Below are 24,106 nucleotides of genomic sequence, written 5' to 3'. Positions count from 1 at the left end.
TTCCCTTTTCTTTTTAAAATTTAATTTGGCACCTTTCACCAAAAACATTGTGTTATCAGATCCAACTACCACATGCCAATACTTTTATTAGGCATCCATCTGAATCATTTCAAGGTTCTTTGCAATCACTGATACATGTTGAGAGAATTGGTGAATTTATTATTCTCAATTTGGGTTAAAAGTTTTTTTATAAGATACTATATATCTATTGATGTTAGTGTGTAATGCCTCCCTTCATTTGTCTCCTTTCGACTCAAAAAAATTTAGTGCTACAAGCTTGCCGTTATAAGTTCATCCTTTGGGTCTCGCTCTATATTCGATTCCATTTTCCTGATATTTATTTTATTGACGGAAGATTAGAATGTTATTTTAATAAAAAATCACAATCATTTTTAAGAAATGAACAAAAAATTCAAAGTCGTGATACCTCTAATAAGTTTTAATGAGTGACATGAAAATTAAGTTCTTGCTATTGAGCATACACGAGTCCCAAAGAGACTGAGAAGATAATCCTAAAGCAATTGTAGAGTGGAGAAAAAACATACTATCATTTTTAGTGAAATGCGAGGGAAAAAGATAAATATTTGGCGGGGATCATCTTTTGTAAATTCATATTCATATTTGATAAATTTTATCGTCATCTAATACGTTATTCCTACCGTCCAATATGCCGATGTCTGAAAGCAAAAATTTAATCGTTAAAACTACCATAGTCACAAAAACAAAGCTATATACAAAGCAAATTACAGCCCCTTCGGATCTATGGATCCACATTATTTTCGGGTCAAGAAAGGAACCCAAAATTTCCATGCAAATTCAAAAAGATGGGGCCCAGACGTTACATTGACATGACGAACAGTGAGCAATTAATTCTAATAATAAATATAATACACAGAAAATAAGAAAGAAAAATCAATGCAAAAAAGGAAAAATTAAAAATTAGAAATTCAAATCGCCAGAAATGAAAATTATGCTTTTGTGTTTCGTCAAATTAAACTAAACTAAACTAAAAGTCGTCTTCCTCCACTGCCCCGACGGCTTTTCTAAATTTCTCAGTCCACCTCCTGCCCTCACCCCACCCCCCTTCTGTACAACATATGCATACATAGATATTGTATGTATAGGTGAAACAGGAATTTGTACTTGAATTTAGGTGAATAGTGAGGGTCGATCTTATAGGAGAAGATCTCGGTGCTAATATTTGAGGGATCTACAAAAAGCCTCTCGGGTTGGATCTGAACGGGAATGGCGTTATCCGGCATGAGAGGTTTGTCAGTTTTCATCAGCGATATTCGTAATTGTCAGAACAAAGAACAGGAACGTCTTCGTGTTGATAAAGAGCTTGGCAATGTTCGTACACGCTTCAAAAACGAAAAGGTAACAACTTTACACCTTCTCCCTTTAGCTTATATATCCTAAACTAGTTTGGGTTGGATATCTTTGCTGTTTTATAGATGTGTGTGATGTGTTTGCCTTTTAATTGGTTTTCCTTTGATTTTAGCTTCAGTTGAAGTGTTATTGGGTTTTTGGTATTATGAGCTATGCTGTGGGTTATAACTTATATGGTATAAGTGGTAAATGGTGTTGTTTGATTTCAGGTTTAGGTTCAAACTGCTTAGGAAGGGGGTATTGTAGGGTTAAATTGAATGTTCACTAGTGAATGGGTTCATTTGGTAGTTAATTAGAAAGCACAATGCACTTAATTCATGCTTGTCTTTTACAGTATAAGGGTTTTGAACCTGCGAGATGCTTACTTCGGTTTTGAAGTGGCGAGATGCTTAATTATTTGCTTGTTAGGAAAAGAATGGCCCGATCTAGGCTAGATAAGATAGAAGTGTGAAGCGTGAGCCTTGTTGTCCAGCTTCATTCATTATCGTAACGGCACTTGTCAGAAAAAGACATCTCTTAGATTTTCTAATAGATGATAGTGAATTGTGATGATTTCATTAGCGTGATTAACAATTAAAGTTGCGTGGAATCATTTTGTGGTGATAGTGCAAATGGAACAATTTTGTCGTCTATGCAAAAGCTGACTGTTCCTATCTAAATTTGGATCTATATATCCACGTAATTCACTTTAACTTTTGAAATGGTTCTCGTAGGCGTATCTGACACTATTAGCTGGACCAAGGCGACAAAAGGAAAAAAAAATTGAGCGCTTGTTATTATTTAAACTGGAGTGAAATCCGAATTCCTTATATGCATTATCATGTAAAGTCAAGAAGTTTAAAGCAAACGCTAGGTCTAAGCTGTAGAACTTTTTCGATCCCAGCAGGTAGATGGTGTTCTCTTATCATACGACATACTCCCTCCGTTCACTTTTACTTATTCACTTTGGACTTTGCACGCCCTTTAAGAAATAATGATTGATACGAGTGTTTTACTAGAATACCCACACTAATTGATGTTTATTATTAGCTCTTGGAATATGATTTGGGGAAGAAGTAATTAATGCTAAGGGTAAAACATGGAAAAATTAATTGTCTTTCTCGATATGGCAAAATTCACAAGTAAAAGTAAAAATCTATGTCAACATTACCGTTGTCAAAAAAAAGAAATGAAAATCTAATTTTGGAATAGTGGAGAAGTAAAAATGAACGGAGGGAGTAGTTAAAGACTTTGAAGTAGCATCTAAAATAGTTACTCTTTCGGTCTCAATTTATGTGATGATGTTTCTGAAACTCTCAAAGATAAATTTATTTGATGATGTTTCTGATACTCTCAAAGATAAATTTATGTGATGGTGTTGACAGGGCACACATTTAGGAATGAAAGGAAGATTTTTTAGAATTGTAGTCTAAAATAAGTCATAGGCATTTGTGTGGCTATAAATCATCTCACTAAAGGTAAAATGAGAAGTTTAAAGTTAAGTTGTTACTAAATATAGAAATATGTCGTTCTTATTGGGATTTGGGACTAAAAAAACAGTGGAAAGAGTATCACATAAATTGGGATGGAGGGAGTATTGCTTACCGAGGGTGCAATGATTCTGTATAAGCCTTTACTAGAATATTGTGTAAGGTAAAAGGGATATGAGCAGGATTTTACAACCAGGACAGTGTCGAGTTCTTTGTACTATGTTGTTGATACTACATAATAATCTCACCAGGCCCACATTGTTTGTTAAGGGGCACTGTAGTATGTATTCATCTACTGAGAATATTGTAGTAGCCAAAAAATCTATCTTTGCTTCTTCATTTCTTGCATATGTAAGGTATTGAACATAGATCTCATGTCTCAAATATGGGACATTGAACACGCTTAAACAGAAAAAAAGATGAAGAATTAGATTTTTTTTTAATTGGAATAAAATCATAAAAGGTCAAATGTAGTATTAGATTTTTAATGAAGATTTCTCAAAGTCTTTATTCATTAAGGTGCTATTCAAAGGAGGGGCAAGAGTTAACTGGTTAGCAATTTCGTAAGCATTGATTGTCTTCCAAGGCATTCTCTCTAGACGTAAAACATCTCGTCAATTTTTTGTAGTGTAATATTTTATTTAATTTATTTACTTAATTAATTATTTTTATGACGGTAGTATCCTGGTTTGCTGGTTCCTGCTGCCTCCACCAGCACGTGTACTGGGTAACTCTGCCTATCAAGGCTTGGACAGATAGTAAGAAATTGGATTTAAGTTGAAACCTCATGGTTCTCCTCCCACTTCATTGATCACTAGGCCACACATTTGGATCCTTGTAGTTTAATAATTTCTGGGTTTCGTTTCCCTGAGTTGGTTAATGTCATAACTGAAGTTTAGTATCATCATTCATGTTCACAGAGGTTTAACACTCTAGAAATACTTAGAATGGTTTATTTAATGTATCCTTTCTTTGACCTGCTCTTTAGGCCATCATTCTGAAAAAAAGAACTGATTTTAGTAGAAAACATTGGGAGTTTTCTCTTCTAGGCCACTTAAAATTCATTATGCTTGGCTATTAATGTCGGAAGTTTGTATGTCATAGGAAATTATAGTCAGTACTTGTGGAATTTTTTGTCCTCGACATGAAAATAAGAAAAGTATTACAACCCTTTACAAACTTCTCTTTTTCAAGAAATAAGACAAGTATTTCAACCCTTTACAAACTTTTACTTTTCATTATGCTTGGTATATTAATGCCAGAAGTTTGTACGTCATAGAAGTTGTAGTCAGTACTTGTGCAATTCTTTGTCCTTGACATGAAAATAATTTTTTCAAGAAATAAGAATGCTGGTATATCTCTTCTTTTTTTCTCTTATGAGAGAGGAAGGTGTATTATAAAAGCAACACTATGGTGGTGCTGAATATTACAGCGAGGAAAAACTATAAGAAGAATGCATTTGTAATCTTGTAGGATTCAAAGAGGCTAAGCATTGAATAAGAATGCCAGTATATCCTTTATCCGTAGGGATACTGTCTACTGGTAAGAGCATGGTTCAAATTCTGTCGAAGAAAAAAAGCCTGTATTGTTAAGCAGAAAGAGTAGAGAAGGCGGGCCATGTTCACTGAGTTTTGAACCATACGCATTTGTCCTCAGGGATTTCTTGGTTCTAAAAAAAAGTTAAAGTCAGCAAAAACCAAAAGAAAATAACCCTTATACAATCTTATAGGATGCTAAGAGGTGAAGTATTGAATAAGATTGGTTGCATATCATCGTTAAAAATTCTTGTATATCCTTTTAATCAGTCCAAAAAATTCTGATAGGATGAAAGGTGCTTATGAACCAGAATCAACATGTCTTTATTCACTAAATATACTCATATAGAGAGCTTAAAAACTGTTTTGGTTTATCAGAAAATACTCTTTTTTTATAGGAAATGAAGCATTTTTTTGATGAAAGTGTCTTCCATCTTTTTCGATAAGGTGAGATTTCTATTCAGGTGGTACAGCAAAAATAACATCTCTTTTGCAATGATAATCACGTTATTCCACCGCTATAGAGAACTAATAATGTTCAAAAACAACTTCATACAGACAGAATCTAAGAAAATGCACGCCATATCTATATTTAATTGGTGCTCAAATTAAAGACCAGAGAGATTTCTAAATTGGAGACAAACGAAACAATATGATCCTAGAAACGGTTGGTGTGCAGGTATTGGTCTTCATATTTTGGTATTACGTTGTATCTGAATCGCATGGAAATGGAAAGGCAGTTATACTTCCATTTTCTTCACTGTCCCTGAAATTAGTGAATTAGATCATTCACAACCATTTTTTTGATAATCATGGTGTCCGAGCCAACTTGCACGCACCTCGACTAATTCCACAGGATACCTGCCACCTACCACTAACACAAATACCACTGTTCATCATTTACAACCATTGTACACCACAACACTCTTCTAAGATAGGAAACAGATTAAAGTATAGTACCAACACAAATATATGGATTTAAACAAGAGCTTTATTTGGTCATAATAGAGATGAGGGTTTATCAGAAACAAACTCTCCACCTTTGAGGTAGAGGTAAAGTCTGTATACACTCTACCCTCACTAGACCCCTCGTTGTGGGGACCACACTGGGAACGTTGTTGTTGTTGTTGTACATCACCTTATTTTGCTAAGGATATTAAGATGTATAAAAGCATAACCTTGAATTTCTATGAATTACCAAAACAAATCAAGTTCAGACCTTAAAGCTAGCATCTTTTCTTTCTGAATATTCAGACAACAGATCACGATGTTTTTCCATATAGCTTCTTTCTTTCTTACTTAAATACCTGAGAGCAGATGCTCCATCTGTTGTTCTTTACTCTGTTTGCTTATTTAATTTGTGTGTTTCTTAATTTGTTTAGGTAATGTGGCTTGAGCTGTTTATTTGTTCCATTCTAGTTGTACTTTACTCTGATTTCTCATTTAATTTCCGTGTTTCTTAATTTGTTATTTAGTGTGATCAGAGCTGTTTTGTGTGCAAAATTTAATTGGTTTCAATCCTATTGATGGAGTTCTTTACTTTTTTTTTCCAACAGGGGTTGACACCTTACGAGAAGAAGAAATATGTCTGGAAAATGCTTTACATTTATATGCTTGGTTATGATGTGGATTTTGGTCACATGGAAGCTGTATCTCTGATATCTGCTCCAAAGTATCCCGAGAAGCAGGTATCTCCTCATTCTTCTTTCATCCAATCACATGGATAACTAATCGCCTTTGAATGTTGTGGTAACATGAGGTAATCCTATTTCTTTGTAGAAGATATGTATTTTCAGCTGTACTTTCTCTAAAAACTATTGAAATCATGATTTTGTTTTGATTGAAATAGTTGGTTATAAGGCTGAGGAGGTGCATGTTCTTGTCTTCCCTATGCTGCAGCTTCTGTTTTGTGTAAATATTTGAAGCAACGACCTAAAGGTTCAACTGATTTTTTCTTTTTGATGGTTTGCAGGTTGGGTACATAGTCACATCATGTTTGCTCAATGAGAACCATGATTTTTTGAGATTAGCAATTAATACAGTACGCAATGACATTATAGGTCGCAACGAAACTTTCCAGTGTCTAGCATTGACTTTGGTACGACTTGCAAATGTTTTGTGGTTCTTTAGTTGCATATATGCAGTTATTTACTTTTCCTAGAAGGATTTCTTTTTATTGTTAAGTCAATTGAAGCTTTGAGGTTTTTTTAAAGCATATATTACGAAATATAAATTTCATGTATATGCGCAGGTTGGAAATATTGGGGGAAGGGAATTTGCTGAATCTCTGGCACCTGATGTTCAGAAGTTACTTGTAAGTGATACTTGCAGCATTGAGCTGATACTTCAGAGTTTGAAAGTAATGTTGACTCTCTTCTTTGTCCTTTCTTTTTTGCTGCAAGATATCAAGCAGTTGTAGGCCACTTGTGAGGAAGAAGGCTGCCCTGTGTCTTTTGCGTCTTTTTAGGAAAAATCCTGATGTTGTGAATGTTGATGGCTGGTAGGTGTAATTTTGTATTTGAATGGTTTATGGGATGACTTAACTTATCATTCAACAGTTGGAGTTTGTGTGATATTCCAGGTCAGATAGGATGGCACAACTACTAGATGAACGGGATTTTGGTGTCTTGACATCTTGCATGAGCCTTCTAGTTGCATTAGTGGCTAGTAACCATGAAGCATATTGGAGTTGTCTTCCAAAATGTGTTAAAGTGTTGGAAAGGCTTGCCAGGAACCAAGATATTCCACAAGAATACACTTACTATGGGATACCGTCTCCCTGGCTTCAGGTTTGGTTACTCGTTACTGTTGAATATACCAAAGCCAGTATTTACTATGGATAAAAACTGCATATTGATCCCATGAACCTTGAAATACACCTATGCTTCCCAATTGGATGATAGTTAAATTGAAAATTGCACAAATGGATGGGCTGGTACCGTAAATTACAAATTTGATGCACTGATGCCAGTAATTTAAGAACAGGATCGTAATCTCTGCTCACATATTATCTTAAATTTTGATCTCAGGTGAAGACTATGAGGTCTCTTCAATATTTCCCGACTATTGAAGATCCAAGCACTAGAAGATCATTGTTTGAGGTAAATCATCTCTAAAAGTTCTTTTACTGCAAAGTATCATATTTTTGTTCATGCCAGGAAAAAAATAATCTGGATTGATGTCCTATAACTCATTTAATTTTCATTTTAATCAATTAGGTTTTACAACGGATATTGATGGGAACTGATGTGGTGAAAAACGTGAACAAAAATAATGCGTCACATGCAGTCCTATTTGAAGCCCTTGCTCTTGTAAGTTTCTAATTATCAGGTCCTTATTCTTGCACATTCTTGAGGTACAGTTCCGTGCTTTATGTGAATGCTATTGGCTATGGCAAATGACATTTTAGTAAATTAGTTCTTTATGGAGAACAGTTCTCTTCATATATAATGCATGGTTATCTCTAAGTCAAAACTCAAAACTGATCTTGTGCTATTCTTCTTTCCACTTTGAGAGCTGTTCCTTTTACCAAATTGCTGCTTGTTCATCAAGAAAATATTGCACTCTTAATCCTTTTTGCACATTACGTGCTAAGACATGCTATATGGCACTATTCAGATTTTCAAAACTTGACTGCTGGTTAAATTTTCTTGTTTCCCCCACTTTCTTGGAACATTTGAGGGTTGAATTCTAAGCACTTTACTGCAGGTCATGCATCTTGATGCCGAAAAGGAAATGATGTCTCAGTGTGTTGCATTGCTTGGGAAATTCATTGCTGTCCGCGAACCTAATATTCGTTATCTTGGCTTGGTAAGTGGTAGCAGCATGTTTATTCTTGTTATTTCTTCTATCATTTTTATTTTGCCTGTTTAAGAGGTTTTATAGTTCTTCTGTTGCACTTTGTTACACGCTGGTCCTATTTATGCCAAATTTCTCAAAACGAACTTGCAAATAAATGCAGTTAACAGCATTTCAGCCTAGACGACTGTCTGATTTCCCTATGTTATTATTGCCTAAATGCAGGAGAATATGACTCGGATGTTGATGGTTACAGATGTACAGGACATTATAAAACGACATCAAGCTCAAATTATCACCTCACTGAAGGACCCTGATATCAGGTGGAGTATGAGTATTAAGTTGGAAGTTTTCTATTTTTAAGATTTTTATATTATGACATCTGCGTATAAGCAAAAGTAGAACTCTTTTGGAAATTGGTAACTTCTTAAAGAAATCGCGTTAGCTATCGCTGCTTATCATTTGTCTGATAATACATCTGGAGTCTTATTTGATTATCTGCAGTGTTCTTATTTCAAATTGCGTTTCCCTTTTTTGAAAAAATTTGGGAAAGAGATTCCTTGTAAAGCCTGTCCCCTGTTACTCTAAGACTCAGTTTAGCACATTGTTCCAACACAAAGTTTTAGTTGCTTCCTTTACTGATGTTAACTACTCTCTACAGCATTAGGAGACGTGCCCTTGATTTACTTTATGGCATGTGTGATGTTTCTAATGCAAAGGACATAGTAGAAGAATTATTACAGGTATATAACCACCTGACTGTGAGTTATATTCAATTTTTCTTTTCAATGTATTTGGATATCTCCTCTATGGAATGAAAATGTTGAAGAAGGTTGAGAGAAAATATGCAACTAACTTTATGTGTTTCCAGTATCTCAGTACAGCGGAGTTCGTGATGCGTGAAGAACTATCACTTAAAATAGCAATTCTTGCAGAGAAGTTTGCTCCTGATCTGTCATGGTATGAAATTGATATGGAACAGAAAATGCCGTTGTTTTCATGTACTATGTGAAGTCACGCTTTAGAGATTGTTTCATACAAATATCTCGTGTTTTTATTGAGTACTCAGATCTAGATGTTTCTACGAACTGTGTTTCCTTGTTGGTATATGATGTGATGACATCTAAGAGTGTATGCCTGTTTCACATGCAGGTATGTCGATGTCATCCTTCAATTAATTGACAAGGCCGGCGATTTTGTCAGTGATGACATTTGGTTCCGTGTTGTGCAGTTTGTTACTAACAATGAAGATCTTCAGGTAACTATAGATGTCCTTCCATTGGTGCAGTGTGGTCTTAGCTTCTATATAGGTGGAAGTCAGTATGCTCCGTGTCTTATTTTCAAACTTCTTTCCTCAGCCTTATGCAGCTTTGAAATCCAGAGAATATCTTGATAAGCCTGCCATTCATGAAACAATGGTCAAGGTGCGTTCTTGTGCAATAACACTTTACCCTGTTAATGTTAATGAATAATTATAAATTATCCAGAAGCTGAGGATATTGCTTAGTCCTTTACTATTTTTGGTGTAAAATGAATATATGGAAGTCAGAATCTTTTGTTGATTTTCTCTGTAAGTTGTTGATAGATTATATTCTTCTTTTGTAATTATGGACAGCTAAACAGTATATGCTGCAGTTAATATTATACAACAAATGTTACTTTCTCAAAATGATAAATTATAAACCCTGTGGATGTGTTGTTGCATAATTATGATATTTTTGCTGCGTAATTGTGATGCAATACATTGCTAGCTGCAAATAGGAATGGCTAACCCCGTAATTGATACGCTGAACACTTGCATGAGCTGTAAGAGCACATGATAGTAAGACTGCAGTGCAGTGTCTACTATGACAGGAATTCAAATTGTTGAAATCTAACTACTGGAGTAAACTGTTTGAAGGGGTTAATCTAATTTAGGGGTTTGTGTTTGAATAACTCATGAGCGCTCAGAACATCTAAATATTGGCAATTGACGTATAAAATACTCTCAAGACATTGTGATTAAAGGTTGCTCCGATCACCTGAAGGCACATGCTTAGTTGTCAAAACCAAGTCTTAGATATTTGATTCCCAGGTGGAAGAGAAGCTGAACGTGTCTCTTCCGACAAAATTTAGAGAGAGATTGACTTGAGATGTCCATAAGATGTCAATACACCACTGAGAAAAACTTTCTTCTCTATGATCTTCACCTTGGTCTAGTGTATACCCTATACCTGGAATAGTATTCTCTTGAGGATTCAAAAGTTAAGCCATGTCCTTAATAATTTTAGCTACGGTTTTGCATGTCTCTGTTTAAAATGCACCCAATGCTTTTAATTGGGAAAAGTGCAAATAGTGACCAGATCAAGGGGCTTGAAGTGAAAAGCGATACGTGAAACACAATTCTTTTTTGTTACAACATTTAAAAGAACCAATCATATATAAATTTACTACTATAATGATATAATTATCAAGTTGCAATTAAAAAAATTAATTTATATTCAATGTACAATAATGCCAGTATTAATCCAACTCATTAAAGTTGAGAGTTCAAAGAACCGTAGTACGGCTCACTTTGCGTGCCATTGTTTGAAGTGCACGTTTCTATGAAGCGCATGACTTAATCCATGAAGCTATAACCTCACTTTGCACACTTGCCTTAAACGAAAAGGCGATGGTTTTTGATAACACTGCATGGGCCTCCTCTTGTTCAAGATTGCAGCTCAAGCATATAACACCTAAAAATAAGGTTTACATGGCCTTCTCTAACTAACATTGGTTGCCTTGTAGTTCACTGTTGGATACAATATCTAACCCTGTCAATTGTCAGTAGTTTTAACAAACAAAAAAATGTGTCATAGAGGTTTGCCTGGTGTTCAGTTTCTTTTCAAGTTTTACAGACTAATTGCAATGGTGCAAACATGAACTCCCAAGGAACAAAATTTCTTTTCCACATGTTTCTACTCTAAATGTTGATGTATGCGGGTCCTACCCCATGTCAATGATGGAAACAAAACATTATTGCGAAGCTAATGGAATATTTAATTTTGGTGTTGTATGATGGAACAGGTAAGTTCATATATCCTTGGAGAATACAGCCATCTTCTTGCCAGAAGGCCAGGATGTAGTCCGAAGGAGATCTTCAGCCTCATTCATGAGAAGCTTCCTACTGTTTCGTAAGGGCATTTTAACATTTGATCTCAGTTTGCCATCATTTTTCTGTTATCTTACACCAGTGATATTGTTCAGGACTTCAACAATTCCTATTCTTCTTTCGACATATGCAAAAATTTTGATGCACACACAACCACCAGATCCGGAGCTACAGAATCAGATATTGGCAATATTCAGAAAGTAAGTTTTTTGAGTGATGTAATTTGTGAATCCTGTATGTTATTCAGTGTGCCAATATATCCAAATATATTCAGCTAATGGATAAAATTGCACAAATATATTAGATATGAGAGTTGCATCGATGCTGAAATACAGCAACGAGCTGTGGAATACTTGGAGTTGAGTAAGAAAGGGGCAGCTTTAATGGATGTCTTAGCTGAAATGCCTAAGTTCCCTGAGCGACAGGTATGAAACCAATTTTACTTTTGATTAATTGTTATCTACACTGTGTTTGCATAATTGACCTTTTTGGTTTGAGGGATGGCCTTCAGCTACATTATTCCCTCGCAAGAGTACAATATATCGTTTTTATTCTTTTCCTTTTTTAGTTATCATTGATTTTAGCCACAAATTCTCTTTGGATGTAGTCCTCATTAATTAAAAAGGCTGAAGATACTGAGGCCGATACTGCTGAACAAAGTGCAATCAGGTTGCGTACACAGCAGCAGACCTCTAATGCTCTAGCAGTAACAGATCAACCCTCTGCTAACGGTACTCTGCCAGTCAGTCACCTTGGTTTAGTGAAGGTTCCAAGCATGACCAACGCGGTAAGATGTTTCTTGCACCATTTTGCTGAAGTGTGGATTTAATTGTTTAATGGTGAGTATAAGACCGTAATTAACATTTACTACATGGTTAGGATCGCAACTTAGCGGATCAAAGGGAGTCTGAACCAGATGGAACTTTGACTGTTGTGGATCCTCAACCTCCTTCAGTACCTTCACCTGATGTCCTGGGAGATCTTTTAGGTCCATTGGCTATTGAAGGTCCTCAACCTGCTGCCACCTTACCTGCCCATAACTTGAGTTCTGGTGTCGGCATTGCTCCAAATGCAGAGGATGCGCTAGCACTAGCACCTATTGAAGAACAGACTGCAACAGTCCAGGTACTGCTTCCCATCCGACTTCGGTAATTTTGCTTTATCTTCTGGCTTTCATGTGATGACTTCTAATTTTGTGAAAGAAAGATGCTGCCCTCTCCTTCTGTCTGCGCTTCCCATGGTAATTTAACTAAATTCAAAATAAGATCCAAATAGTATTTGGCTAGTAATAGGGGCATTCTTTCCGTGACCCCAGTGGTAGTTCTTTTAACTGGTTTTAGTTTAAGACTTACATGATCAACATTCAGAGAGCTTGTTTGCCACATTTATTATTTCGCTTCAGTTTCCCTTGTTACCTCTTAGTTCATGCTTCTGACCATCTTGTTTTTTGATTCATGGTTGTAGCCAATAGGAAATATAGCAGAAAGGTTTCAAGCCTTGGTCCTCAAAGACAGTGGTATACTGTATGAGGATCCTTATATTCAGGTACTTGCTCTGTTAATTTTTTTGGTACTATCACTGATGGACTTTTCAGCTCTTAGGTTAGTTTGTTTATGCAATTCCAGATTGGCACAAAAGCGGAGTGGCGAGCACATCATGGACGGTTGGTCCTCTTCTTGGGAAACAAGAATACGGCTCCTCTTGTTTCGGTTCAGGCTCTGATATTGCCCCCATCTCATCTGAGAATAGAATTGTCATTAGTACCCGAGACAATTCCTCCTCGTGCACAGGTTAGATTATTATTGTGCTTCTATAAGGATTGGACTTCCTGCACTTTGTTCTTGTAAGTAATTTTTCACCTTTTGATTACCTAGTGAAATGAACTCCTGCAGGTTCAATGTCCTCTTGAAGTAGTCAACCTCCGTCCAAGTAGGGATGTGGCGGTTCTTGACTTCTCATATAATTTTGGGGCGCAGTTGGTATGAGACATTTATTTCTGATCATCGATCCACAGTTCTTATAGTTATATGTGTATTGACGTAGTTTAGCATTTACAGGTCAATGTTAAACTTCGACTCCCTGCCATCTTGAATAAGTTTCTTCAGCCTATTACAGTATCTGCCGAAGAGTTTTTCCCGCAGTGGAGATCACTATCTGGGCCGCCACTGAAGCTCCAAGAAGTGGTATGTCTTTTTTTGGTTCCTGCCTGACTTGTAGAATATACATATCATTCTGTAATGTGTATGTACGAGAATAAGAACGTTACTAGTAAAATTCTGGACTTCTCTCTTTCTCTGTGTATGTAGTTTATATTGTAATCGCAATCACTATCCCTAACTCATTTGGCTAATATGACCAGGTTAGAGGTGTAAGACCAATGTCACTTCTGGAAATGACAAACCTGTTCAACAGTTTACGCTTGATGGTTTGTCCAGGGCTTGTAAGTTTTTGATCTTTTATCATTCCTCTAGTTTGGCTGTCCATGTGAATTTATTTGTTAAATTGCCCCTCTGATTTTCTTATTCAGGATCCAAATGCAAATAATTTGGTTGCTAGCACAACTTTCTACTCCGACAGTACACGAGCCATGTTGTGTTTGGTAAGCTAAGATTTGTGGTTTCTGGGCATTAATGTTCTGTAAAATGTCCTTAATTTGAAAGTGATTCAATTAGATATTTGTATGACTTGTATTTGTATGATATGGTAACTGTGACTGGTTAGAGCTGTTCACAAACTTTTACATTAGCCTGTAGTCAAAAGTTGTCATTTCCTTCTGTTGGAGGTGGTAATTGTTGTACCTTACATAGGATGTCAGTGGTATAATGTATCATATGGTTACTATTATCTAACTTCTATGGTTGTATACAGGTAAGAATAGAAACAGATCCAGCTGATAGAACTCAACTGCGTATGACAGTTGCTTCTGGAGATCCTACTCTGACATTTGAGTACGACCATAATGTGCATTTGTAATGAGACTTTTTGGTGTTCATTGCCAACTTCTTATTAACTTTCAGAACTTTCTTCTTACTATGTAGGTTGAAGGAGTTCATTAAAGAACAATTGATTATAATCCCTACAGCTCCCACGGCTGCTGCACCACCAGTTCCTCAGCCAACCTCTTCATCTCCACCAGTATCAGACCCTGGGGCACTGCTAGCTGGTTTGCTTTAAGTGGTTTTCAATTTGTGGTGGACTTTGTCCACAAACGACGGCTGTAAAATTTGTTTATATTGCACACCACAAGTCCCAAAGGCAAGATGGACATTGAGAAATAGGATGCCAGGGCTGGCGGAAGAGAGGGTGAGACTTCTGATCGGCATAGCATATCATTGGATTTCTGGGACGTTAAATCGGAGTTTTGAGATTCTTTTGCACATATATCTTGTGCTTTTGTGAGGTCTGTAGCCTTTAGATGTGAGGGTCTATTAATTCTTTTCTTTCTTCTCCTTTAAATTTCATATTTGCCTTTAGTCAGGCTTTACATATTGGTTTGCCCCTATGTATTTTAGTTCCCTACTACTATATTTAGGAAAAAGAAATAGCGTTGATTGAATTTCTTGCCCATTGTTGTCTTGAAGATGTGTTAAAAGCGTTTCACATGATAAACACTCAATTATCTAAATTGAACTTATCCTGTCGCACTGCTTGTTAATACAGCAGCATAGGATTATTTTTCATATTTGCTTGTCTTGAGCTGTGAAAGCTATTAAGGCTAGTGGATGAAAATGCAGGACAACAACCATTATATGAACTGGTAAATATATCATATCGTCTTCTTTCTATTTAAACGTTTAGGTCTTTCTTTCAATGATAACGAAAAGAATTGGCAACTGTAAGGCCTCTTTATACAGTAAAAAATATCAGATGAGTACCAATGAGAAAGGTTGCTTATCTATCAAGGCTAACCTCCGAATAATCTTTTCTTGAAGAATCTGTGCATGGTGAAGTCTTTCTGAATCAACCCAATTACTCTTGTATCATGGGGAAAGTGTACCTTTTTTTATGACAAAACCAGTGATACCAAATAATGGAACTTGATTATGCAGCTGACTAATTTACTTGCAGACATCACGAGTGGCTTTCTCATGTTTCATTCTCCAATTGTGATGAGATGTAGCAATGTAAGCCCCTTCAATCAACCGTTGTGTATGCCCAAGATGCACCCCCTTACATAGTGATTAAGCATCTTTCATCTCCATTCCCTACAGTTGCCGCACTTCCAATCATCTTCTCCAGACTCCTCGTCATTCCAAGGTGAACAATGACGGTGGATCCATATTTCACATGTTTCACAACAAAGATCAGGGCTTGGTTCTTTACGTGAACACAACTCACATGGAACTGTAAAAGAAGCAGTAGGTATTGTACTAACTGCAGGCTCGTGCTTGACATAAGACGTATCAGCATTCTTATTGGGTAGAAACCTTGATGATATTTCAACATCCTTGTTTAAAGAGGCAGACGAGTCAACTCCATCATCCAATAGTCCAAGATCATCCGATGCAAGTAAATCATTGAAAGAGAAACAGGTCTGAGGCTCAAACTCCATATACTTGCATTCATGACCATATTCCTCAGAACTCTCCCTTGAAGTATTCCTCGGAACATTCACGGGATCGCTTGCAAAAGGGGTATCTGAATCCTTCTCAAGTCTTACATGTCTTCTTACTAGCTGCTTAGCACCCGGTTCAACATGAGTTGGCATTTCATCTTTAGGAAACACTATATTTCCTCCAAGAGGAGTGGATAACTCAGAAGATTTCAAATCAGTCTCATTCTCTATATGACTTCTGACTGACTGTTCTCTTTGACCTTGCACAGATATTGTTTCCACATTCCGTTCACAATCACCCACTAGAAAGTGCTCAGTAAGTTCTTCAACAGCAGAAACAAGAGGATTACTATCCTCTAAAGCTGGAGTGGCCATATTCTCATCTTTCTGTAGCTCTGAAATGAACCCAGAATCAATTCCTTGTCTATCCATTTTTAAAGCCCTTGCGCACATCCTCCTTTCCACTGCTTGTCTTTTGCTTGTTGGATCTAAGTAAGGACAGACGGGCAGTTTAATCCTACGACACTTGCAACATTTGAACCCCACCACTTCAAAAATCTTTGACTCCTCAAGTTCAACAGCTTCAGCGTGGTACCAACCTGTGACTCACGAGATTAATTGTCAACCCAAAGAAAGGTGACCAACAAACTCAAGACAAAAATACAAGATTCCTACATGGAAAAAACTTACATGTGCATGTTTCACAACGGACATACATTAGATAAGGATCATATGGCTTACAGCAAAGGCGGCAACTAGGTCTTATTGAATCACAATCTGGATTTCCCCTCAGAAGAATGTGTTTAGATCTAAAATCACCAGTATCCTCATTATTCTTTCTCCAAATAATGCCCCAGTGGTGCTTCCATCGTGTCGCCAAATTTGAACTAGCAAGCTTCACCTTAGAAGAAGAATGCTTTAGAGTCGCAGTAGATGCAGATGGATTGCTAGAACTACCAACTTTTCCTCCTTTTCTGGCTGACATGGGAATTGGAATGTCTTTTCCTTGCGTGAGTAAAGGACTAGTAGGAGATTCATGACTACTTTCAGCTTGTGTTAAAGCTCTATTCTGATAACACTGTTTGCAGGTCATAAACTCAGTCTCCTCATTACCAATAATTGTTGAACTAATTGTACATTGCTTGTGACAGAGACCTACAAAAAAAATTCTCAGAAGTTAAATAGATCAATTGCTGATGCACAGACTGATGTACGAAAGTAGCTGATCAATTAGTACCTTGGCATGTATTGCACTTGACTACGTCCCTGGAGAAGAGGGATCACATCAATAAAGGATTGAATAAAAGAGCTGAAAGGAAAGTTGAGATATACATTAAATGGGTACCTAAGTAACACAACCACTTCACATGAAGCACAACAATATTTAGCATTTCCGTCTCTCTTCTGTGCAAGATAAGAGAATATATCTTTACAAGAAGCCACCAAGCACCTTTTCTGCAACTTGGGAAGTGCATCGGCAAACTTGTTGGCTGAGGGGAGATCTTTTTCCAAGTTTTCTTCATAATCTTTTATTATATACAAAGGAATCCGTGACTCAGAAAACCAATATTTTTCCTTTCCCTTCTCCTGACTTTGCTCTACTTCTATTATACTCTTCTTGACACGAGATGGGAGATGCTTCTGATTTCCAAAAGCAACACTATATCTAACCTCATTTTCAACGATTCTTTTATGGCATATGGAAGCATTTCTAAAGGAAGAAGCTTCTGACTCGGGAACTTTTCCATCCAGGAGGCTCTGTTCAGGACTAACAAGATCACTCCATCTCACATGCACATCTAGGTACCTGACCTGTTACATGACCAAACATTATCAGAACACATAGCCTGACTCAGACTTTTCTGCAGAACAAAAGGAATTAAATCATCGATTGCAATGTCATAAATCACCTGAAGTGCAAGTTGTGATATTGTCTTACACACATCAACTGCAGCTCGCCAAGCAAGCTGCCTGCTTATTTTGGCAGTCTTGGACCCTTCAGCATCACAAATACCAGGTATCTTTCTCAGACCACCTGCTCGAGTAAAAGTTGTTAGTGGATTCTCCCCCACGCCAAAATTTGTATTCCACTGAATTTATAAAAACAAAAATATTAAATTTTTTATGAAGGGCAAAAATAAGTTCATTGGGTACACAAGGTACCATGACGCGCTGCTTTCTTCAACATTGATCGAGGTAGAGCTGCTTTCTGGAAGAGAAGCTTTGAGAGTATGCCTCCTCTCCACCAAGTGAAGTCCTTCAGTTTATTTTTGCAATCATCAGCAGTTACTTTAACCATTGGCAATGGTTTTCTACCCCGCCTCCCTGATTTATGCTTATGAGATGATTCCACAACACCAGCAGTTGAATGAGTGATGGAAGATTCTGATGGCCCACAATCAACAAGCTTAAACCAGTCCCCAGAAAAAGCAACAGACCGGATATTCTCCTCAAACTGCAGTGCACGCACTTTATTATTGAGCATGAAGAATATACTCTCCATAGGTCACGTCATATGTAAAAAATATCTATAATCTACAATTGGATTCAGTAGCACTTTGTAAAATCAACAGTTGGGGATGCATAGAAAAAGTTAAAAACTGGGATAAGGCTTCTTATGTAAATGCAAAGCTACCAGTTTATAAATAAAAAGTATTCAATTCTTATCACATAAATTTGTAAAATATCAAATCAAGAGTTCAAGAAAATTTAGATTTTGCAGAGTAGTATTATGTCAGATCCATTATTGAAATTCAGTTTGATGAGCCGCAAGTGTAATCAATGCACAAGGTTCATGTCATTACACCACTTGCGGAAGAAAAATAATTCCTCAATAAACAAGCACAAAGTTGAGGGCAAAAGCTTCATGTGCAAATGGTGTGGATGCACCTCTGAACTTCATCCAGCCTCAGAACTCTTTAGAAGTTGTTCAGTGCTGATGCCTGATGGTAACTTTTCCACCATTTAGTTCCCATGTGATTCTCTCATTATTTAATAGCAACATTTGTCATAATAAAATAAAACAGTAGACTAAACAACTAGCTTCCTTGAGCAATAACATTAACTTAGTAGATTTTCTTGTATTATTAAATTGAAATTGTTTACAATGAACGCTCTGCAATGTCTAATTTTATAGTTCAGTAAAGGAATAATGTTTGGATGACCTGATGAGGTGAAAAAAGAGAGGCAGAGAAGAGGAGGTAAGAGAAGAGGGGGGATTACTGACATTCCCCTTGTCGTTTGGAAGTAGAAAAAAGCAAATAAAACTAAGTAGGTATACAGCTCTGCCATTTATAACAAAATAAATTATGTGAAATTATAAGTTCTGATCCCTAAGGGAACTAAACCAACTTTTCCTTATTTGTGGTCACATCAAGTTCTGCCTCCTAAGGACTAACCAATGTTTCCTTCTTCGGTGTTCACATCCTTCCTCGAAACAAACCTAGTTTTCATCTAGTCAACCAACAAACTGGAATTGATGAAGGTTATAACAAAATCAACAAAATAACTTACTTGAAGCAGAAGAGACTTTATCAGAGTGCAACTAGTAGCTTCTTCTGCCTGTTTACGCCATTTTTTTCTAAAAGCTGTACTTAGAAAAGGACCAACTGTCAGACCACATAACCCCTCCTCCATCAATATAATATATGAAGCAATACCACGTAGATTTCCCTCCCCAACACTTGCAGAACGAAGACCAGCAAGTATCTTTACTGCACCCTTAATGGCATTTGATGCTGCAGCATTTAACAAGCATCCTTTCTTACTAGTCACAGCAGCCTTACAATTAAGACACCAACTACATCTTTCCCTTGGTACTTCCACAACCTTCTTTTCAGTACTCGGCCAAAAAAAGCGTGTTGTTGCTGATGAGAAAGCTTTTGCTTGAAGTAAAGCATTGGCAGAATGTTTCTGCCTATTGTCTGAAGCATGACTCTCACTACCTTGGTTTTCTCCGGAAGAAAGTTCAGCTAGATTTGCAGCAGCAGATGCAGCAAAATCTCCATGCAGATAACTATTTATGTATTGTTGAGGTCTAAAGGATGACCCCATGTAAAAGCAACCACCAGGTGCAATATATTCCAGTCCAACTTGTTCAGCACTTCCCTTGATCAATGAACTAAGTGAAAATGAAGAGAAACTAGTAAATTTTGTTCCGTTTGGTCTGTCTGAACCAATTTCAGACAGTTCACCATCAGGGAAAAAGACATTGCCAGGAATTTTCCAGTATTGCATTATTCCTTTGCATATCTCCAGATATAAAGTACTGTGCTGTGCATTTGCATTAAGTGCTAGCAGGACTCTGGGAATGTCCTTCTCGTTGTAGTATCTGAAAATAGAGTCTGCGCCAGCCAAGGTCTTCAACCTACAACCAAAGATCAGAATGTGTTTCAGAAAGAGACAGAGCTAAAGCTGATTGCAGCCTAAATTACAAAGGATTAAGTGCATTCTATATCTCCAAATAGAAATCAGCCAACAGCCAAATAAGGAAACTGAACAGAGTTTATCCAAAAAGAAGTTATAGAGACATACACAAGCAAATGACTGCAAGTACCCATGAAGATTTGTCCATATGAATCAACACCAAAAAGCTCTGCTTCTTTCAGAGTTGTTCCCCTCGTAATTTTTGGTTCAATTTTGTTGATTGTACATTCAGGACAATACCATTCCCCTTCTGGTATATGTGTCTTGCTAACTCCAATGCACCTTGCATGGTAAGACGATGGACACCCATCACAGCAAAGCAAAGTCCCCTCCATGGCGCAGAGACAGCATTCATCACTGTTACTATTTTGAACTACGCCAGAGACATAATCTTGGTTACTAACCTTGGGTCCTAAATTATCTGTACTACAACCCTGCTTTCTTTCATGATTTTCTTTGTAGAGCTCGGTTGCTTCTTGTCCCTTACAGGCAGAAGTTTTGGCATACCTGGGATGCACTATTCTTGGTGCACTGACACAAGCAACATTTGTAAGTAAATCTGACTCAATGGCTAACTTTGATTCTTCACGCATGTTGATTTCTGTTCTTATTTCTTCAGATTCTAGAACATCATCACACAAAATCTGCAAAACCATGATCTTCCTTCCAGCAGATAACAAGTAATATTCCCTCTGCAAAGTATGGGGATAAAAACCTTTCCAACCAGGTTGTTCTACGTATCCCATTACTGTTAAATAATGAACTAGATATACTGGCCAAGTAATTGTATCAAGCAAGCCCCAATCAATGCCCCTAACAAGAAGCAGCATAAGTTAATTCAGACTTTTCATGAAATAATGTAAGAATAATAAGCATAAATATGCAATGCAAAGGGAAGTTCCCCGACTTTTGCTCATCCATAGAAAGATATATGAGCAATGTAAATCAATAAGGATAACATAGGACAGTTGAAATATCATGTCATTACCAAAAGGCAATAGTCTTCTGCTAATAAAGTTGCATAATTGTAGTGGAATGATGGAAATTATTCATTCACAATCGATAGTAGATTGACTTTTAGCCAAGGGGCTATCAGAAAATCATGGCATTCCAATGTCTTTAGGAAGGTATCAGCGGTAGAACAACCCTGTGCAAGTGCAAGCAGACTAAGTAGAAATGTAATTGTATAGTGTCATAAATGCAATAGGTAAATTGAGCTTATCAATTTGATAACCCTGTCTAACTATCTAGCTTTTAGTTTCTTTCTGCAAGCAGATCTCTAGACATTCTTCTCGTTTCATATATTTTTGTGGAAGACTGGTGGCAGCACTCAAGGAAATAAGAATGAAAACAGAATTTCATTAAAAGTATTCAACAATCAAAAATTTCATTCAAACAATCAACCACATTATGAAAAATTCCTTCATGAAATAATTAGATATGCTTACCTTAGGCACTTTGATGCAAGCAGAGAATCATCAGATGACAGCTTGTTGAGTTGGCGCCTCAAAGCACACATAAGGGCAACATGAACAGAATCGAACAATGTGTTTGGAGCAGAGCAGTTGAGTGCTCCCACAAAATCTTCAAGTCCGAACGGATATAAAAACAATCTGATACTAAACGACCGTAAAAAACTATAAACAGACAAGAGGCATGATACATACTCCTCTGGAATAGCAATACTGTTAGATGAAGGAGGCAGTTGAGGTGCAGGAATTAGAGGCACTTCTACTCCTGAACTCAAATCCTGCTCCATATAATATTCAGACAAATCATTCACCAAATCAGAATCACGTCCTTGGTGGTTGACCTCAAGTTTATCTGAACAACCTATGCCCCGATCTTTTGGCTCAAACTTATCAATTACGCCATTAACTGGCTCAGCTGGATTCTCAACACAAGACTTAGTACTCGTTGCCTCCATCTTAGCAACTACTTCGTCTAGCTTCTTCTTTCTTTTCAACCATTGACCATTCAACTCATCATCTTCCAACGAAACCACCCTCACTTCACTGCTATCCATATCTTCAAAATCTCCATTCTCATAAACAATCTTATATAAACCAGTATCATAAGATATGATCTTCCCCATATATTTCCGACAGCCCTTAAACTTTTTCCTAACATATGTTCCCAAAAATGCCTTAGGCCTCAACACTACAGCCCGTTTCTTCCCATTCGGATCCACCTGATCATTCTGAACATAGTTTTGACGCCTTTTTCTGCCTCGCCTCACTGATCTGTCCACGGAAGCCCTCATTCTACCAATCAAATTCACAATCTATCCAAAATCACACCATACACCAATTTGTTTTGTTTTTAAAACACAACACGAAACAGTTATTCACTACAGTAATGATCACCTTGTTACTTATACTGGTTTGGATTGCACCTATTTCACATATACAATGAATATGTTAGGATTTTGTCCATAGATCGCAATAACTCAAAACAACAACCAAAAAAGTCAGCAGATTATGAAGCATTCAATCTGTATATTTAAGTCGATATTAAGGTTTGAACTCAACTTAAACATATAAGTCTCCAGCTACCATTATATACGAAGGAAAAAACAATGTATCCATCCACACATACATACGCACTAAACTGATATATGAATTGAACATTCACACACACATACACATACCTTGTTAGAGAAGAAGCAGCGCCAGTGATGAAGATTTGAAACGGTTCCGGCGATGAGAGGAGTTGTAACGTGGACGGTGAAGAGGCTTCTCTGCCCTAAACGGAAAAATCACACTCTGCTACAAGGAGTTTATAGTGAATAGGGTTCTCCATTTATATATTTAGTGGGCTTAGAAATATATGGTAACTCAGTTTTTCTGAGTTTCAAACTCGTGACTCGGGCGAATTTGGCGGTGTGTGAGGCTATTTGAATCCCGAGAATAAAAAAAAAATGAAATTCTACAGTATTTTTTTAACTGTCTTCCTTTCTTCTTCTTGTTTTCATCGACAATCCCATGTTTTAAACTAGTCCCGACTCATCTAAATGATTTCTTTTTTAACGTTTAAGATTTTTTCTCCTATGATAATAAATTATATTTATATCATTTGATATATAAAATTAGAGTTTGGTTTTTACTTTTATTTTTAATATCTCAAACTCTCATTTACTTTAGAAGAATTTTCGCTTATAGTTACCCAAAAATAATTTAACTATTGTCCATAGTTATAATTTGTTAATTACAATTCGTGTTACGTGTTAGAGGGAGGAGAGAAGCGAGCGAGATAGGGAGAGGGAGGCGAGAGAAGACAGAGAAAGGAGAGAGGTGAATCGTAAATGTATGTTTGTCAAATTGTATAAATATATTTGTCAAATAATTATATATGTGTGTGATTGAGATACACATGTATTTGTATATTCGGCGAACGAAACTGGGAGAGGCGACAGACAAAGAGTAGAGAGACGAATTGTATATAAATATTTGTCAGATGTATATATGATTGATATACGTATGTATTTGTGTATCTGGTGAGCGAGATTGAGAGGGAAGGAGAGAATCGAGCGAGACATGGGAGAGAGAGGAGAGGGGTGAGCAAGCGAGAAAGGGCAGAGAGTGGTGTATTTCTATATCTGTCATATCATTGTATATATATTTGTATATGTATAAAAGAGGACATGAGACGTTAATACAGCTAAAATTAAGCTGCGAACTGTAATTAATTCAAACTATAGCTATGTTAAATAATTAATTAGTATATGTTTATTTTTTCCGCATAACTTTCCATTTTAAAAGGTATATTTGCTTTTGAACAAGATTCAATTTGAATCAATCAT

General features: G+C 36.7%; 2 protein-coding genes across 2 annotated transcripts; one reads left to right on the top strand and one right to left on the bottom strand.

Moving 5' to 3' along the window:
• Positions 1-922: 922 nt before the first annotated feature.
• LOC107023254 (AP-2 complex subunit alpha-1-like) lies at positions 923-14,929 on the top strand. Its single transcript, XM_015223883.2, has 27 exons — positions 923-1,377; positions 5,950-6,081; positions 6,366-6,491; positions 6,645-6,707; positions 6,796-6,893; positions 6,975-7,182; positions 7,423-7,494; positions 7,612-7,704; positions 8,102-8,203; positions 8,417-8,514; positions 8,853-8,934; positions 9,063-9,151; positions 9,344-9,449; positions 9,550-9,615; positions 11,240-11,346; positions 11,420-11,524; positions 11,629-11,749; positions 11,932-12,111; positions 12,204-12,449; positions 12,789-12,869; positions 12,950-13,114; positions 13,217-13,303; positions 13,382-13,507; positions 13,684-13,764; positions 13,852-13,923; positions 14,193-14,272; positions 14,363-14,929. The coding sequence occupies exons 1-27, from the start codon at positions 1,246-1,248 to the stop codon at positions 14,496-14,498; spliced, it is 3,054 nt and encodes a 1,017-aa protein (XP_015079369.1). The 5' UTR covers positions 923-1,245; the 3' UTR covers positions 14,499-14,929.
• Positions 14,930-15,069: 140 nt separating this feature from the next.
• Positions 15,070-23,232, bottom strand: LOC107023253 (DDT domain-containing protein PTM). Its single transcript, XM_015223882.2, has 10 exons — positions 22,955-23,232; positions 21,753-22,699; positions 20,413-21,117; positions 19,393-20,245; positions 18,043-18,334; positions 17,790-17,914; positions 17,225-17,691; positions 17,117-17,145; positions 16,570-17,034; positions 15,070-16,478 (listed from the first exon to the last, which is right to left on the bottom strand). The coding sequence occupies exons 2-10, from the start codon at positions 22,565-22,567 to the stop codon at positions 15,517-15,519; spliced, it is 4,713 nt and encodes a 1,570-aa protein (XP_015079368.1). The 5' UTR covers positions 22,568-22,699; positions 22,955-23,232; the 3' UTR covers positions 15,070-15,516.
• Between the last annotated feature and the right edge of the window lie 874 nt (positions 23,233-24,106).

The sequence above is a fragment of the Solanum pennellii genome, chromosome 6 (assembly GCF_001406875.1).
Source record: "Solanum pennellii chromosome 6, SPENNV200".
NCBI classification, from domain to species: Eukaryota; Viridiplantae; Streptophyta; class Magnoliopsida; order Solanales; family Solanaceae; genus Solanum; species Solanum pennellii.
This window is presented reverse-complemented; position numbering and strand designations above follow the sequence as displayed.

What these genes read in the sequence shown, in the direction of transcription:
- LOC107023254 (XM_015223883.2), top strand. Translation starts at nt 1,246, where the DNA reads ATGGCGTTATCCGGCATGAGAGGTTTGTCAGTTTTCATCAGCGATATT. An exon ending in ATGAGGATCCTTATATTCAG is followed by an intron (nt 12,870 to 12,949) that starts GTACTTGCTCTG and finishes ATGCAATTCCAG; the next exon opens with ATTGGCACAAAAGCGGAGTG. An exon ending in CAATTCCTCCTCGTGCACAG is followed by an intron (nt 13,115 to 13,216) that starts GTTAGATTATTA and finishes GAACTCCTGCAG; the next exon opens with GTTCAATGTCCTCTTGAAGT.
- LOC107023253 (XM_015223882.2), bottom strand. Translation starts at nt 22,567, where the DNA reads ATGAGGGCTTCCGTGGACAGATCAGTGAGGCGAGGCAGAAAAAGGCGT. An exon ending in GAAGTGGTTGTGTTACTTAG is followed by an intron (nt 17,146 to 17,224) that starts GTACCCATTTAA and finishes CCTCTTCTCCAG; the next exon opens with GGACGTAGTCAAGTGCAATA. An exon ending in CAAGTGCAATACATGCCAAG is followed by an intron (nt 17,035 to 17,116) that starts GTACTAATTGAT and finishes TTTTTTTTGTAG; the next exon opens with GTCTCTGTCACAAGCAATGT.